Here is an 18,171-nt window from a genome sequence, read left to right as displayed (position 1 = left end):
TATAGGTACTCTGCCTAGTGTGGATAGTGCTATAGGTACTCTGTCTAGTGTGGATAGTGCTATAGGTACTCTGCCTAGTGTGGATAGTGCTATAGGTACTCTGCCTAGTGTGGATAGTGCTATAGGTACTCTGTCTAGTGTTGATAGTGCTAGGTACTCTGTCTAGTGTGGATAGTTCTATAGGTACTCTGTCTAGTGTGGATAGTGCTAGGTACTCTGCCTAGTGTGGATAGTGCTATAGGTACTCTGTCTAGTGTTGATAGTGCTAGGTACTCTGTCTAGTGTGGATAGTGCTATAGGTACTCTGTCTAGTGTGGATAGTGCTATAGGTACTCTGTCTAGTGTGGATAGTGCTAGGTACTCTGCCTAGTGTGGATAGTGCTATAGGTACTCTGTCTAGTGTTGATAGTGCTAGGTACTCTGTCTAGTGTGGATAGTGCTAGGTACTCTGTCTAGTGTGGATAGTGCTATAGGTACTCTGTCTAGTGTGGATAGTGCTAGGCCGGAAGGCACAGGTTGCAAAATAGCCAAAAACTGGAAAAAATACTGAATAATACTCAAAATAGCAAGTCGGAGTCCTTCTAAGACAAATCCGTGTTTTTTATTCACCTTTAACACGCATAATCCAGGGATCAAAATTAAACAAAAGTATTTACAACGGAACCGGAAAGACTGGCCTGGGTCTCAAACCTCCACAGTCCTACCTGGACTGATCTATCTGGCAGTGGCAGGTCTCCCTATTTATAGGCTAAGCCCCTCCCACTGGACCATACCAAATCTTAATTGAATCCACAATTACACCAGTTCAATACACTATGTCCAGAGACATTTCTTAATACACATTGTGTCACATATTACTCGTAATATGAATTATCCCCATAATATGATTAACCCATTTTGGGCGGGAACCCCTTTTGGTGTTAGCATTATGTTATGCTTTAGCTATTGAAAAATCACACCCGTGTGAACTGAGTGGTGTAAGGTCTTATATAGACTGATCAGCTGTGGTCTGACGTAATGTCTGACGTAATGAAATCACACCCGTGTGAACTGGGTGACCATAGCAACCATGCTCATTCTTTTGGTACGAACAGACACAGGTAAATATTTTTTGGTACGAACAGACACGGGTACATTTTTCTTGGTACGAACAGACACGGGTACAAAGCCAGTTGTTGGAGTGGTTTACACCACTCAAAAATAGCAGATCTACAAGCTAACTAAGGCAACCTCACCTTTTCATTGTCTAACAACATATACTCTTACCAGCTTGTCAAAACAATAGAAATAAAATTGATATTATGCATAATTAAGTTCAGCCTTTTGGCCCTCCTACATATTTTCTGTTTCTCATTTGGCCCCTTGGGAAAAATAATTGCCCACCCCTGCTATAGGCCATGGAGAAGGTTAGAGGTGAAAGGTCATCCTCAGGACCCTAATAGGCCATGGAGAAGGTTAGAGGAGAAAGGTTATCCTCAGGACCCTATAGGCCATGGAGAAGGTTAGAGGAGAAAGGTTATCCTCAGGACCCTATAGGCCATGGAGAAGGTCACCAGAGGTGAAAGGTTAGAGGTGAAAGGTCCTCTTCAGGACCCTGTAGGCCATGCTGAAGGTTAGAGGTGAAAGGTTAGAGGTGAAAGGTCATCCTCAGGACCCTATAGGCCATGGAGAAGGTCACCAGAGGTGAAAGGTTAGAGGTGAAAGGTCCTCTTCAGGACCCTGTAGGCCATGCTGAAGGTCACCAGGACTCCCACCAACCAGGTCAACACTCTGCTGGGCTGGGGCAGAGCGCACACGTACGCCACCTGGTGGACGGAACACACAATGCACAACATTCATTTACAATGTAGGTATTTATCAGACGCTCTTAATCCAGAGAGATTTACAGTAAGCAAGAACACATGGTGATACATCACATTATAGAAATAGAACAATAGAACAACACATGGTGATACATCACATTATAGAAATAGAACAATAGAACAACACATGGTGATACATCACATTATAGAAATAGAACAATAGAACACATGGTGATACATCACATTATAGAAATAGAACAATAGAACAACACATGGTGATACATCACATTATAGAAATAGAACAATAGAACACATGGTGATACATCACATTATAGAAATAGAACAATAGAACACATGGTGATACATCACATTATAGAAATAGAACAATAGAACAAATGGTGATACATCACATTATAGAAATAGAACAACACATGGTGATACATCACATTATAGAAATAGAACAATAGAACAACACATGGTGATACATCACATTATAGAAATAGAACAATAGAACAACACATGGTGATACATCACATTATAGAAATAGAACAATAGAACAACACATGGTGATACATCACATTATAGAAATAGAACAATAGAACAACACATGGTGATACATCACATTATAGAAATAGAACAATAGAACAACACATGGTGATACATCACATTATAGAAATAGAACAATAGAACACATGGTGATACATCACATTATAGAAATAGAACAATAGAACAACACATGGTGATACATCACATTATAGAAATAGAACAATAGAACAACACATGGTGATACATCACATTATAGAAATAGAACAATAGAACAACACATGGTGATACATCACATTATAGAAATAGAACCATAGAACAACACATGGTGATACATCACATTATAGAAATAGAACAATGGAACACATGGTGATACATCACATTATAGAAATAGAACAATAGAACAACACATGGTGATACATCACATTATAGAAATAGAACAATAGAACAACACATGGTGATACATCACATTATAGAAATAGAACAATAGAACAACACATGGTGATACATCACATTATAGAAATAGAACAACACATGGTGATACATCACATTATAGAAATAGAACAATAGAACAACACATGGTGATACATCACATTATAGAAATAGAACAATAGAACAACACATGGTGATACATCACATTATAGAAATAGAACAATAGAACAACACATGGTGATACATCACATTATAGAAATAGAACAATAGAACACATGGTGATACATCACATTATAGAAATAGAACAACACATGGTGATACATCACATTATAGAAATAGAACAACACATGGTGATACATCACATTATAGAAATAGAACAACACATGGTGATACATCACATTATAGAAATAGAACAACACATGGTGATACATCACATTATAGAAATAGAACAATAGAACACATGGTGATACATCACATTATAGAAATAGAACAATAGAACACATGGTGATACATCACATTATAGAAATAGAACAATAGAACAACACATGGTGATACATCACATTATAGAAATAGAACAATAGAACAACACATGGTGATACATCACATTATAGAAATAGAACAATAGAACACATGGTGATACATCACATTATAGAAATAGAACAACACATGGTGATACATCACATTATAGAAATAGAACAACACATGGTGATACATCACATTATAGAAATAGAACAACACATGGTGATACATCACATTATAGAAATAGAACAACACATGGTGATACATCACATTATAGAAATAGAACAATAGAACACATGGTGATACATCACATTATAGAAATAGAACAATAGAACAACACATGGTGATACATCACATTATAGAAATAGAACAATAGAACAACACATGGTGATACATCACATTATAGAAATAGAACAATAGAACAACACATGGTGATACATCACATTATAGAAATAGAACAATAGAACAACACATGGTGATACATCACATTATAGAAATAGAACAATAGAACAACACATGGTGATACATCACATTATAGAAATAGAACAATAGAACAACACATGGTGATACATCACATTATAGAAATAGAACAACACATGGTGATACATCACATTATAGAAATAGAACAACACATGGTGATACATCACATTATAGAAATAGAACACATGGTGATACATCACATTATAGAAATAGAACACATGGTGATACATCACATTATAGAAATAGAACACATGGTGATACATCACATTATAGAAATAGAACACATGGTGATACATCACATTATAGAAATAGAACACATGGTGATACATCACATTATAGAAATAGAACAACACATGGTGATACATCACATTATAGAAATAGAACAACACATGGTGATACATCACATTATAGAAATAGAACAACACATGGTGATACATCACATTATAGAAATAGAACAACACATGGTGATACATCACATTATAGAAATAGAACAACACATGGTGATACATTACATTATAGAAATAGAACAATAGAACAACACATGGTGATACATCACATTATAGAAATAGAACCATAGAACAACACATGGTGATACATTACATTATAGAAATAGAACAATAGAACAACACATGGTGATACATCACATTATAGAAATAGAACAATAGAACAACACATGGTGATACATCACATTATAGAAATAGAACAACACATGGTGATACATCACATTATAGAAATAGAACAATAGAACACATGGTGATACATCACATTATAGAAATAGAACAATAGAACAACACATGGTGATACATCACATTATAGAAATAGAACAATAGAACAACACATGGTGATACATCACATTATAGAAATAGAACAATAGAACAACACATGGTGATACATCACATTATAGAAATAGAACAATAGAACAACACATGGTGATACATCACATTATAGAAATAGAACAATAGAACAACACATGGTGATACATCACATTATAGAAATAGAACAACACATGGTGATACATCACATTATAGAAATAGAACACATGGTGATACATCACATTATAGAAATAGAACAACACATGGTGATACATCACATTATAGAAATAGAACACATGGTGATACATCACATTATAGAAATAGAACAACACATGGTGATACATCACATTATAGAAATAGAACAACACATGGTGATACATCACATTATAGAAATAGAACACATGGTGATACATCACATTATAGAAATAGAACAATAGAACAACACATGGTGATACATCACATTATAGAAATAGAACAATAGAACACATGGTGATACATCACATTATAGAAATAGAACAATAGAACACATGGTGATACATCACATTATAGAAATAGAACAATAGAACAACACATGGTGATACATCACATTATAGAAATAGAACAATAGAACAACACATGGTGATACATCACATTATAGAAATAGAACAATAGAACAACACATGGTGATACATCACATTATAGAAATAGAACAATAGAACACATGGTGATACATCACATTATAGAAATAGAACAATAGAACAAATGGTGATACATCACATTATAGAAATAGAACACATGGTGATACATCACATTATAGAAATAGAACAATAGAACAACACATGGTGATACATCACATTATAGAAATAGAACAATAGAACAACACATGGTGATACATCACATTATAGAAATAGAACAACACATGGTGATACATCACATTATAGAAATAGAACAACACATGGTGATACATCACATTATAGAAATAGAACAATAGAACAACACATGGTGATACATCACATTATAGAAATAGAACAACACATGGTGATACATCACATTATAGAAATAGAACAACACATGGTGATACATCACATTATAGAAATAGAACAACACATGGTGATACATCACATTATAGAAATAGAACAACACATGGTGACACATCACATTATAGAAATAGAACAATAGAACACATGGTGATACATCACATTATAGAAATAGAACAATAGAACAACACATGGTGATACATCACATTATAGAAATAGAACAACACATGGTGATACATCACATTATAGAAATAGAACAACACATGGTGATACATCACATTATAGAAATAGAACAACACATGGTGATACATCACATTATAGAAATAGAACAATAGAACACATGGTGATACATCACATTATAGAAATAGAACAATAGAACAACACATGGTGATACATCACATTATAGAAATAGAACAATAGAACAACACATGGTGATACATCACATTATAGAAATAGAACAATAGAACAACACATGGTGATACATCACATTATAGAAATAGAACAATAGAACACATGGTGATACATCACATTATAGAAATAGAACAACACATGGTGATACATCACATTATAGAAATAGAACAACACATGGTGATACATCACATTATAGAAATAGAACAACACATGGTGATACATCACATTATAGAAATAGAACAACACATGGTGATACATCACATTATAGAAATAGAACAATAGAACACATGGTGATACATCACATTATAGAAATAGAACAATAGAACAACACATGGTGATACATCACATTATAGAAATAGAACAATAGAACAACACATGGTGATACATCACATTATAGAAATAGAACAATAGAACAACACATGGTGATACATCACATTATAGAAATAGAACAATAGAACAACACATGGTGATACATCACATTATAGAAATAGAACAATAGAACAACACATGGTGATACATCACATTATAGAAATAGAACAATAGAACAACACATGGTGATACATCACATTATAGAAATAGAACAACACATGGTGATACATCACATTATAGAAATAGAACAACACATGGTGATACATCACATTATAGAAATAGAACAACACATGGTGATACATCACATTATAGAAATAGAACACATGGTGATACATCACATTATAGAAATAGAACACATGGTGATACATCACATTATAGAAATAGAACACATGGTGATACATCACATTATAGAAATAGAACAACACATGGTGATACATCACATTATAGAAATAGAACACATGGTGATACATCACATTATAGAAATAGAACAACACATGGTGATACATCACATTATAGAAATAGAACAACACATGGTGATACATCACATTATAGAAATAGAACAACACATGGTGATACATTACATTATAGAAATAGAACAATAGAACAACACATGGTGATACATCACATTATAGAAATAGAACCATAGAACAACACATGGTGATACATCACATTATAGAAATAGAACAATAGAACACATGGTGATACATCACATTATAGAAATAGAACCATAGAACAACACATGGTGATACATCACATTATAACTCACCGTGTGACAGATCCAGATCCAGTCTTTATAACTCACCGTGTGACAGATCCAGATCTGGTCTTTATGGCCCTCATTTATCAATTGAGTGTAAAATCTGCCCCAAATTCGAGTGTAGGTTTCGTAGTACACCCACGTCGGGGCGGCATTTACAAAGTGATCGCAGACAGCTGATCCTTCCTTAATTTCGTTCGGACGTTTATAAATGTGACGGTTGAAATCTATCTGGCACGCCCTATGAAATCAAGCCTCGCCCTCGTTTTTGCGACATGAACAACTGCAGTACGACCTTGGAAACCATAGTTACATGACGAAAAAAGTCACCCCCTCTCATACACACACAGACGCACGCACGCACACGCAACTTGCAAGTCCAACTGGTTTGTTGTAGCCTATCTTAAATAAATAAAGAACGAACACCTGTATGAATTAAATAAAGCTGTAGCTGTAGTACCCTGTCTGTTTCTCCTCTCGCCTCGCTTGCCTTGCTGCCCACACACACGCACACACACACATACGGGCCGTGGCCCAGTCAGTTTAGAGCTGGCCCAACTTTGAGCCTTAATTGTGCATGCAAATTTCTGGTTATTAAACCACAGCATGCAAGCCGCCTTTGTTTTAAAATGGTTCCCCAAACCGTTCACAGTTCACACTTCACTATCGGCCGGGGATGCGCCCCCCCCCCCATGCTAATTTGCCCAGTCAATCATTTGCTCCGTGCTACGCGCCTGCCGTGTGTTGTTAGTTGTTAGCCTATATTAAATTATTAAAGTATTTATTCATTTAATATAGCCTACAACAATATATTAGTGAACGAAAATCTGAACCTGCATGTGAACAATGAATTAAATAACAAATAGGCGCACACACACGCTGCTGTTTTCCTCCTCTCCTGTCCTGTCTGTCTCTATCACTGTGGTCCGTTCATGACACCGCGACCATGCACGTTTATGACAATCTATTTAGATTACCTCGCTAGTCGCAGTAGTCGGTGCAGTGGCTGGGCTGTCAACTGACAATTATATAAATGTGCAGCCTAAACCAGCCTCATGTGGCACACTGGCACTGGTGGGCTGGCAGCCTGGCTGGGTGGTTTAGCCTATACCTAACTCCGATGCGGTCAGCGGTCCCCAATTTTGCGCTGGCACGGCACATTTGGCATTCGAGCGACACGTCGGGTTTATCCTTAAAACGACGAGATGTAACTCGAGAAAGACATGGCTGTAGATTGCACTATAGCCTACCCGTTGGTTGGTAGACTTGACTATAGCAGCATGCACTCTCGATCCAGTTAACTATTCCAGGAGGGGGGGGGGGGGGGGGGGACACCGGCATGCGCTCATGCAAAACACTGTTTAAATGGCTTAAGCATCTAAACTTGCAACATTGTTTTAATTGCGCGATTTTAACTGCTTGTAAAGTTGGTAATCTCCTACCAATTTCATATGACACAGACACATCGTTGATGTAGGCCTATTCCTTTTTTCCTTTTATTTTTCTTTTTGTATGTAGCACATATAGGCCTACATACATACTACATACATATACTTTTATATTAACATTTTAGGAGTGAATACATATGTTTAGATGCCTGTGACAGCCTCTCAGCTGGTCAAACAATGCTGCTCCGCTGTTCTACGACAGAAAAACAGGTGAGGACAAAGCGTACGACAGCTCCCGACCAGACGTGGTTTTTGTCTTGGCTCAAGTTCAAAATCAAACGTTGGCGCAAATCGTAAATGCCGAAGATTGCGGTAATTTCGGCGTACACCCATATTTTGGCGTACGCACGGTTGATAAATGAGGGCCTATAACTCACCGTGTGACAGATCCGGGCCACCATGAATATGCGGAAGTGGATCTCTGCGCTCTGCAGGTGCGGCGCGGTCATACAATACATCAGGCCAATCAGAACGAAGGGAATGATGTTCTCCAGGTCGTTCTGGTGACACCTGGACCAATCAGAACACAGAATACAGCAGACCAATCAGTGTTTCTCAAGGTTTTGGTTTAACCTATAAGGCCTCCTAATGCCCTGCCCTAGTAGTACTAGTAGTAGTATTATCAGTAGTACTAGTAGTAGTATTATCAGTAGTACTAGTAGTAGTATTATCAGTAGTAATAGTAGTATTATCAGTAGTACTAGTAGTAGTATTATCAGTAGTACTAGTAGTAGTATTATCAGTAGTAATAGTAGTATTATCAGTAGTACTAGTAGTAGTATTATCAGTAGTAATAGTAGTATTATCAGTAGTACTAGTAGTAGTATTATCAGTAGTACTAGTAGTAGTATTATCAGTAGTACTAGTAGTATTATCAGTAGTACTAGTAGTATTATCAGTAGTACTAGTAGTAGTATTATCAGTAGTACTAGTAGTAGTATTATCAGTAGTACTAGTAGTAGTATTATCAGTAGTACTAGTAGTATTATTATCAGTAGTAATAGTAGTATTATCAGTAGTAATAGTAGTATTATCAGTAGTACTAGTAGTACTAGTAGTATTATCAGTAGTACTAGTAGTAGTATTATCAGTAGTAATAGTAGTAGTATTATCAGTAGTACTAGTAGTAGTATTATCAGTAGTACTAGTAGTATTATCAGTAGTACTAGTAGTAGTATTATCAGTAGTACTAGTAGTAGTATTATCAGTAGTACTAGTATTATCAGTAGTAATAGTAGTATTATCAGTAGTACTAGTAGTATTATTATCAGTAGTAATAGTAGTATTATCAGTAGTACTAGTAGTAGTATTATCAGTAGTAATAGTAGTAGTATCAGTAGTACTAGTAGTAGTACTACTAGTAGTATTATCAGTAGTACTAGTAGTAGTATTATCAGTAGTAATAGTAGTATTCTCAGTAGTAATAGTAGTAGTATTATCAGTAGTAATAGTAGTATTATCAGTAGTAATAGTAGTATTATCAGTAGTATTATCAGTAGTACTAGTAGTAGTATTATCAGTAGTACTAGTAGTAGTATTATCAGTAGTACTAGTAGTAGTATTATCAGTAGTAATAGTAGTATTATCAGTGGTACTAGTAGTAGTATTATCAGTAGTACTAGTAGTAGTATTATCAGTAGTAATAGTAGTATTATCAGTAGTACTAGTAGTAGTAGTACTAGTAGTATTATCAGTAGTACTAGTAGTATTATCAGTAGTACTAGTATTAGTATTATCAGTAGTACTAGTATTAGTATTATCAGTAGTAATAGTAGTATTATCAGTAGTACTAGTAGTATTATCAGTAGTACTAGTAGTATTATCAGTAGTAATAGTAGTAGTATTATCAGTAGTAATAGTAGTATTATCAGTGGTACTAGTAGTAGTATTATCAGTAGTACTAGTAGTAGTATTATCAGTAGTAATAGTAGTATTATCAGTAGTACTAGTAGTAGTAGTACTAGTAGTATTATCAGTAGTACTAGTAGTATTATCAGTAGTACTAGTATTAGTATTATCAGTAGTACTAGTATTAGTATTATCAGTAGTAATAGTAGTATTATCAGTAGTACTAGTAGTATTATCAGTAGTACTAGTAGTATTATCAGTAGTAATAGTAGTAGTATTATCAGTAGTACTACTAGTAGTACTAGTAGTAGTATTATCAGTAGTAATAGTAGTAGTATTATCAGTAGTAATAGTAGTAGTATTATCAGTAGTACTAGTAGTAGTATTATCAGTAGTACTAGTAGTAGTATTATCAGTAGTACTAGTAGTATTATCAGTAGTAATAGTAGTAGTATTATCAGTAGTACTAGTAGTAGTATTATCAGTAGTACTAGTAGTAGTAGTATTATCAGTAGTACTAGTAGTATTATCAGTAGTACTAGTAGTAGTATTATCAGTAGTACTAGTAGTAGTAGTATTATCAGTAGTACTAGTAGTATTATCAGTAGTACTAGTAGTAGTATTATCAGTAGTACTAGTAGTATTATCAGTAGTACTAGTAGTAGTAGTAATAGTACTAGTAGTAGTAATAGTACTAGTAATAGTACTAGTAGTAGTATTATCAGTAGTACTAGTAGTAGTATTACCAGTAGTACTAGTAGTAGTATTACCAGTAGTACTAGTAGTAGTATTATCAGTAGTAGTAGTATTATCAGTAGTACTAGTAGTAGTAGTAATAGTACTAGTAGTAGTATTATCAGTAGTACTAGTAGTAGTAGTATTATCAGTAGTAATAGTAGTAGTATTATCAGTAGTAATAGTAGTAGTATTATCAGTAGTACTAGTAGTAGTATTATCAGTAGTACTAGTAGTAGTATTATCAGTAGTACTAGTAGTATTATCAGTAGTAATAGTAGTAGTATTATCAGTAGTACTAGTAGTATTATCAGTAGTACTAGTAGTAGTATTATCAGTAGTACTAGTAGTAGTAGTATTATCAGTAGTACTAGTAGTATTATCAGTAGTAGTAATAGTACTAGTAATAGTACTAGTAGTAGTATTATCAGTAGTACTAGTAGTAGTATTACCAGTAGTACTAGTAGTAGTATTACCAGTAGTACTAGTAGTAGTATTATCAGTAGTAGTAGTATTATCAGTAGTACTAGTAGTAGTAGTAATAGTACTAGTAGTAGTATTATCAGTAGTACTAGTAGTAGTATTATCAGTAGTACTAGTAGTAGTAGTAGTAGTAGTATTATCAGTAGTATTAGTAGTAGTATTATCAGTAGTACTAGTAGTAGTATTATCAGTAGTACTAGCAGTAGTATTATCAGTAGTACTATCAGTAGTACTAGTAGTAGTAGTAATAGTACTAGTAGTAGTACTATCAGTAGTACTAGTAGTAGTAGTAGTAATAGTACTAGTAGTAGTATTATCAGTAGTACTAGTAGTAGTAATAGTACTAGTAGTAGTATTATTATTATCAGTAGTACTAGTAGTAGTATTATCAGTGGTACTAGTAGTAGTATTATCAGTAGTACTACTAGTAGTACTAGTAGTAGTATTATCAGTAGTAATAGTAGTAGTATTATCAGTAGTAATAGTAGTAGTATTATCAGTAGTACTAGTAGTAGTATTATCAGTAGTACTAGTAGTAGTATTATCAGTAGTACTAGTAGTATTATCAGTAGTAATAGTAGTAGTATTATCAGTAGTACTAGTAGTAGTATTATCAGTAGTACTAGTAGTAGTAGTATTATCAGTAGTACTAGTAGTATTATCAGTAGTACTAGTAGTAGTATTATCAGTAGTACTAGTAGTAGTAGTATTATCAGTAGTACTAGTAGTATTATCAGTAGTACTAGTAGTAGTATTATCAGTAGTACTAGTAGTATTATCAGTAGTACTAGTAGTAGTAGTAATAGTACTAGTAGTAGTAATAGTACTAGTAATAGTACTAGTAGTAGTATTATCAGTAGTACTAGTAGTAGTATTACCAGTAGTACTAGTAGTAGTATTACCAGTAGTACTAGTAGTAGTATTATCAGTAGTAGTAGTATTATCAGTAGTACTAGTAGTAGTAGTAATAGTACTAGTAGTAGTATTATCAGTAGTACTAGTAGTAGTAGTATTATCAGTAGTAATAGTAGTAGTATTATCAGTAGTAATAGTAGTAGTATTATCAGTAGTACTAGTAGTAGTATTATCAGTAGTACTAGTAGTAGTATTATCAGTAGTACTAGTAGTATTATCAGTAGTAATAGTAGTAGTATTATCAGTAGTACTAGTAGTATTATCAGTAGTACTAGTAGTAGTATTATCAGTAGTACTAGTAGTAGTAGTATTATCAGTAGTACTAGTAGTATTATCAGTAGTAGTAATAGTACTAGTAATAGTACTAGTAGTAGTATTATCAGTAGTACTAGTAGTAGTATTACCAGTAGTACTAGTAGTAGTATTACCAGTAGTACTAGTAGTAGTATTATCAGTAGTAGTAGTATTATCAGTAGTACTAGTAGTAGTAGTAATAGTACTAGTAGTAGTATTATCAGTAGTACTAGTAGTAGTATTATCAGTAGTACTAGTAGTAGTAGTAGTAGTAGTATTATCAGTAGTATTAGTAGTAGTATTATCAGTAGTACTAGTAGTAGTATTATCAGTAGTACTAGCAGTAGTATTATCAGTAGTACTATCAGTAGTACTAGTAGTAGTAGTAATAGTACTAGTAGTAGTACTATCAGTAGTACTAGTAGTAGTAGTAGTAATAGTACTAGTAGTAGTATTATCAGTAGTACTAGTAGTAGTAATAGTACTAGTAGTAGTATTATTATTATCAGTAGTACTAGTAGTAGTATTATCAGTGGTACTAGTAGTAGTATTATCAGTAGTACTAGTAGTAGTAGTATTATCAGTAGTACTACTAGTAGTAGTAGTAGTATTAGTAGTAGTATTATCAGTAGTACTAGTAGTAGTATTATCAGTAGTACTAGTAGTAGTATTATCAGTAGTACTAATATTATTATCAGTAGTACTAGTAGTAGTAGTATTATTATCAGTAGTACTAGTAGTAGTATTATCAGTAGTACTAGTAGTAGTAGTAATAGTACTAGTAGTAGTATTATCAGTAGTACTAGTAGTAGTAGTAATAGTACTAGTAGTAGTATTATCAGTAGTACTAGTAGTAGTATTATCAGTAGTACTAGTAGTAATAGTACTAGTAGTAGTATTATCAGTAGTACTAAGAGTAGTACTATCAGTAGTACTAGTAGTAGTATTATCAGTAGTACTAGTAGTAGTAGTATCAGTAGTAGTAGTATTATCAGTAGTATTATCAGTAGTACTAGTAGTAGTATTATCAGTAGTACTAGTAGTAGTAGTAGTAATAGTACTAGTAGTATTATCAGTAGTACTAGTAGTAGTATTATCAGTAGTACTAGTAGTAGTATTATCAGTAGTATTATCAGTAGTATTATCAGTAGTATTATCAGTAGTAATATTAGTAGTATTATCAGTAGTACTAGTAGTAATAGTACTAGTAGTAGTAGTAGTAATAGTACTAGTAGTAGTATTATCAGTAGTAATATTAGTAGTATTATCAGTAGTAATATTAGTAGTATTATCAGTAGTACTAGTAGTATTATCAGTAGTACTAGTAGTAGTATTATCAGTAGTACTAGTAGTAGTATTATCAGTAGTACTAGTAGTAGTATTATCAGTAGTACTAGTAGTAGTAGTAATAGTACTAGTAGTAGTATTATCAGTAGTACTAGTAGTAGTATTATCAGTAGTACTAGTAGTAGTATTATCAGTAGTAATATTAGTAGTATTATCAGTAGTAATATTAGTAGTATTATCAGTAGTACTAGTAGTAGTATTATCAGTAGTACTAGTAGTAGTATTATCAGTAGTACTAGTAGTAGTATTATCAGTAGTACTAGTAGTAGTATTATCAGTAGTACTAGTAGTAGTAATAGTACTAGTAGTAGTATTATCAGTAGTACTAGTAGTAGTATTATCAGTAGTACTAGTAGTAGTATTATCAGTAGTACTAGTAGTAGTATTATCAGTAGTACTAGTAGTAGTAGTAGTATTATCAGTAGTAGTAGTAGTATTATCAGTAGTACTAGTAGTAGTATTATCAGTAGTACTAGCAGTAGTATTATCAGTAGTACTAGTAGTAGTATTATCAGTAGTAGTAGTAGTAATAGTACTAGTAGTAGTATTATCAGTAGTACTAGTAGTAGTAGTAATAGTACTAGTAGTAGTATTATCAGTAGTACTAGTATTATTATTATCAGTAGTAATAGTAGTAGTATTATCAGTAGTACTAGTAGTAGTATTATCAGTAGTACTAGTAGTAGTATTATCAGTAGTACTAGTAGTAGTAGTATCAGTAGTACTAGTAGTAGTATTATCAGTAGTACTACTAGTAGTAGTAGTAGTATTATCAGTAGTACTAGTAGTAGTATTATCAGTAGTACTAGTAGTAGTATTATCAGTAGTACTAGTAGTAGTATTAATAGTACTAGTAGTAGTATTATTATTATCAGTAGTACTAGTAGTAGTATTATCAGTATTACTAGTAGTAGTAGTAATAGTACTAGTAGTAGTATTATCAGTAGTACTAGTAGTAGTATTATCAGTAGTACTAGTAGTAGTAGTACTAGTAGTAGTATTATCAGTAGTACTAGTAGTAGTATTATCAGTAGTACTAGTAGTAGTATTATCAGTAGTACTAGTAGTAGTATTATCAGTAGTATTATCAGTAGTATTATCAGTAGTACTAGTAGTAGTATTATCAGTAGTACTAGTAGTAGTATTATCAGTAGTACTAGTAGTAGTATTATCAGTAGTACTAGTAGTATTAGTAGTACTAGTAGTAGTATTATCAGTAGTACTAGTAGTAGTATTATCAGTAGTACTAGTAGTAGTATTATCAGTAGTACTAGTAGTAGTAGTAATAGTACTAGTAGTAGTATTAGCAGTAGTAGGCTACTAGTAGTAGTATTATCAGTAGTACTAGTAGTAGTATTATCAGTAGTACTAGTAGTAGTATTATCAGTAGTATTATCAGTAGTACTAGTAGTAGTAGTACTAGTAGTATTATCAGTTGTACTAGTAGTAGTATTATCAGTAGTACTAGTAGTAGTATTATCAGTAGTACTAGTAGTAGTATTATCAGTACTAGTAGTAGTATTATCAGTAGTACTAGTAGTAGTATTATCAGTAGTACTAGTAGTATTAGTACTAGTAGTAGTATTATATTACCTTCTCATTCGTTCTACATCAGGATGACTTCTCATCTGTCTGAATTTCTCCTCCCGTCTCGTGTCTGCGATGTCTTCTGGATTCTCAAAGGCCTGAAGGAATTATTATGATTATTATTATTATTAGTGTGGTTGACTATTGTTATTGTGATACTTTACTTTTTCCTCGAGGAATCGAATAATCGAATCGAACTTCCGTTCTGATTGGCCGGGCTTTGCATAACGTTTGTAGCAGCTAATTGGCTGTTGCTGGTTATGTAACCAATCTATGTTTTACAAACAGACTATTCCGGAGTAATCTAGCTTCCGCTGTGATTGGCCGAGCTTTGCATAACGTTTGTAGTAGCTAATTGGCTATTCCGGAGTAGTCTAGCTTCCGCTGTGATTGGCCGAGCTTTGCATAATGTTTGTAGTAGCTAATTGGCTATTCCGGAGTAATCTAGCTTCCGCTGTGATTGGCCGGGCTTTGCATAACGTTTGTAGTAGCTAATTGGCTATTCCGGAGTAGTCTAGCTTCCGCTGTGATTGGCCGGGCTTTGCATAACGTTTGTAGTAGCTAATTGGCTGTTGTTGGTTACGTAACCAATCTATGTTTTACATTACAATCTAATATATTTATAAAGACATGAGTTCCATTGAAGGGCAGAAGACCAAATTATTAGTTTATAAAGACATGAGTTCCATTGAAGGGCAGAAGACCAAACTATTAGTTTATAAAGACATGAGTTCCATTGAAGGGCAGAAGACCAAACTATTCAATGTTTATAAAGACATGAGTTCCATTGAAGGGCAGAAGACCAAACTATTAGTTTATAAAGACATGAGTTCCATTGAAGGGCAGAAGACCAAACTATTAGTTTATAAAGACATGAGTTCCATTGAAGGGCAGAAGACCATACTATTAGTTTATAAATACATGAGTTCCATTGAAGGGCAGAAGACCAAACTATTCAATGGTTTATAAAGACATGAGTTCCATTGAAGGGCAGAAGACCAAACTATTAGTTTATAAAGACATGAGTTCCATTGAAGGGCAGAAGACCAAACTATTCAATGTTTATAAAGACACGAGTTCCATTGAAGGGCAGAAGACCAAACTATTAGTTTATAAAGACATGAGTTCCATTGAAGGGCAGAAGACCAAACTATTAGTTTATAAAGATATGAGTTCCATTGAAGGACACAAGACCAAACTATTAGTTTATAAAGACATGAGTTCCATTGAAGGACACAAGACCAAACTATTAGTTTATAAAGACATGAGTTCCATTGAAGGGCAGAAGACCAAACTATTAGTTTATAAAGACATGAGTTCCATTGAAGGACAGAAGACCAAACTATTAGTTTATAAAGACATGAGTTCCATTGAAGGGCAGAAGACCAAACTATTAGTTTATAAAGATATGAGTTCCATTGAAGGACACAAGACCAAACTATTAGTTTATAAAGACATGAGTTCCATTGAAGGGGCAGAAGACCAAACTATTAGTTTATAAAGACATGAGTTCCATTGAAGGGCAGAAGACCAAACTATTAGTTTATAAAGACATGAGTTCCATTGAAGGGGCAGAAGACCAAACTATTCAAGCGTTTTCAAGAGAGTCAAGGAAAATATATTAGTGGGAGGGGCCTATGTAAGCGACTGCGGCAACCACACTGCAATTAAAAATTTTCAAAATTGCGACTTTTCTAGTTATTATTATTATGATTATTATTATTATCACATACAACATCATAACAATCCAAGCTAATTTAAACTGCATGCTATTTTTTTTATCCCACAATTTCTTTTTTTCACCCTTTACATTCATATTACGGAGTGTGCCGTTACCCCACGCAGTCCGCGGAAGAAGGCGGTGATGAATGACATCATCATCATCTTGAGGATGACGAGGGTCGTGTACGTCGAGAAGGCGCGGGAGACCTCCGTCAGGTGAATTGGGTGGTCGGATTTCATGCTGCTGCGACCGCTGGCACCCCCTAGTGGTCTGGACGGGACCCGGAACTGCTGCTGTACTGTAGCACCCTCTGGTGGACGGGACCTGGAACTGCACCGATCAGCGAGCACATTTTAGAATTTACAATGTAGACATTTATCAGACGCTCTAAAAGGGACACCTTCAACCTTTTTGCACAAAAATATATGTTAATGACGTTTAGAAGATTTATAACACTTTCCTGGGGGTCTTTATGTGTGTAATCTGTGGTTTTAGATATTTTAGATTGTAGCAGTGAGCCCAGTGTCTGATGTCATGGACACTGGGCTCACTTCCTTCCTGGACTACATGTTGTCTCAGTAAGACAGCCCCTCCCCCCTATCCACAAGGAGGAGCAGTGCACCAAAGCATTATGGGAATTGTAGTCTAGG

At 34.0% G+C, this 18,171-nt stretch overlaps 1 protein-coding gene across 1 annotated transcript; it reads right to left on the bottom strand.

Annotated features, from left to right (window-relative positions):
- Nucleotides 1-1,691: 1,691 nt before the first annotated feature.
- LOC306917741 (microsomal glutathione S-transferase 1-like) lies at nt 1,692-17,760 on the bottom strand (the record flags this gene model as incomplete). Its single annotated transcript, XM_079530642.1, has 4 exons — nt 1,692-1,805; nt 8,967-9,099; nt 15,805-15,896; nt 17,635-17,760. The coding sequence occupies 4 exons, from the start codon at nt 17,758-17,760 to the stop codon at nt 1,692-1,694; spliced, it is 465 nt and encodes a 154-aa protein (XP_079386768.1).
- Nucleotides 17,761-18,171: the final 411 nt, after the last annotated feature.

Source organism: Electrona antarctica, assembly GCF_951216825.1.
Source record: "Electrona antarctica genome assembly, contig: scaffold_47, whole genome shotgun sequence".
In the NCBI taxonomy this organism is placed as follows: Eukaryota; Metazoa; Chordata; class Actinopteri; order Myctophiformes; family Myctophidae; genus Electrona; species Electrona antarctica.
Note: the sequence above shows the minus strand (reverse complement) of the source record. Positions and strands in the feature narration are given on the sequence as shown.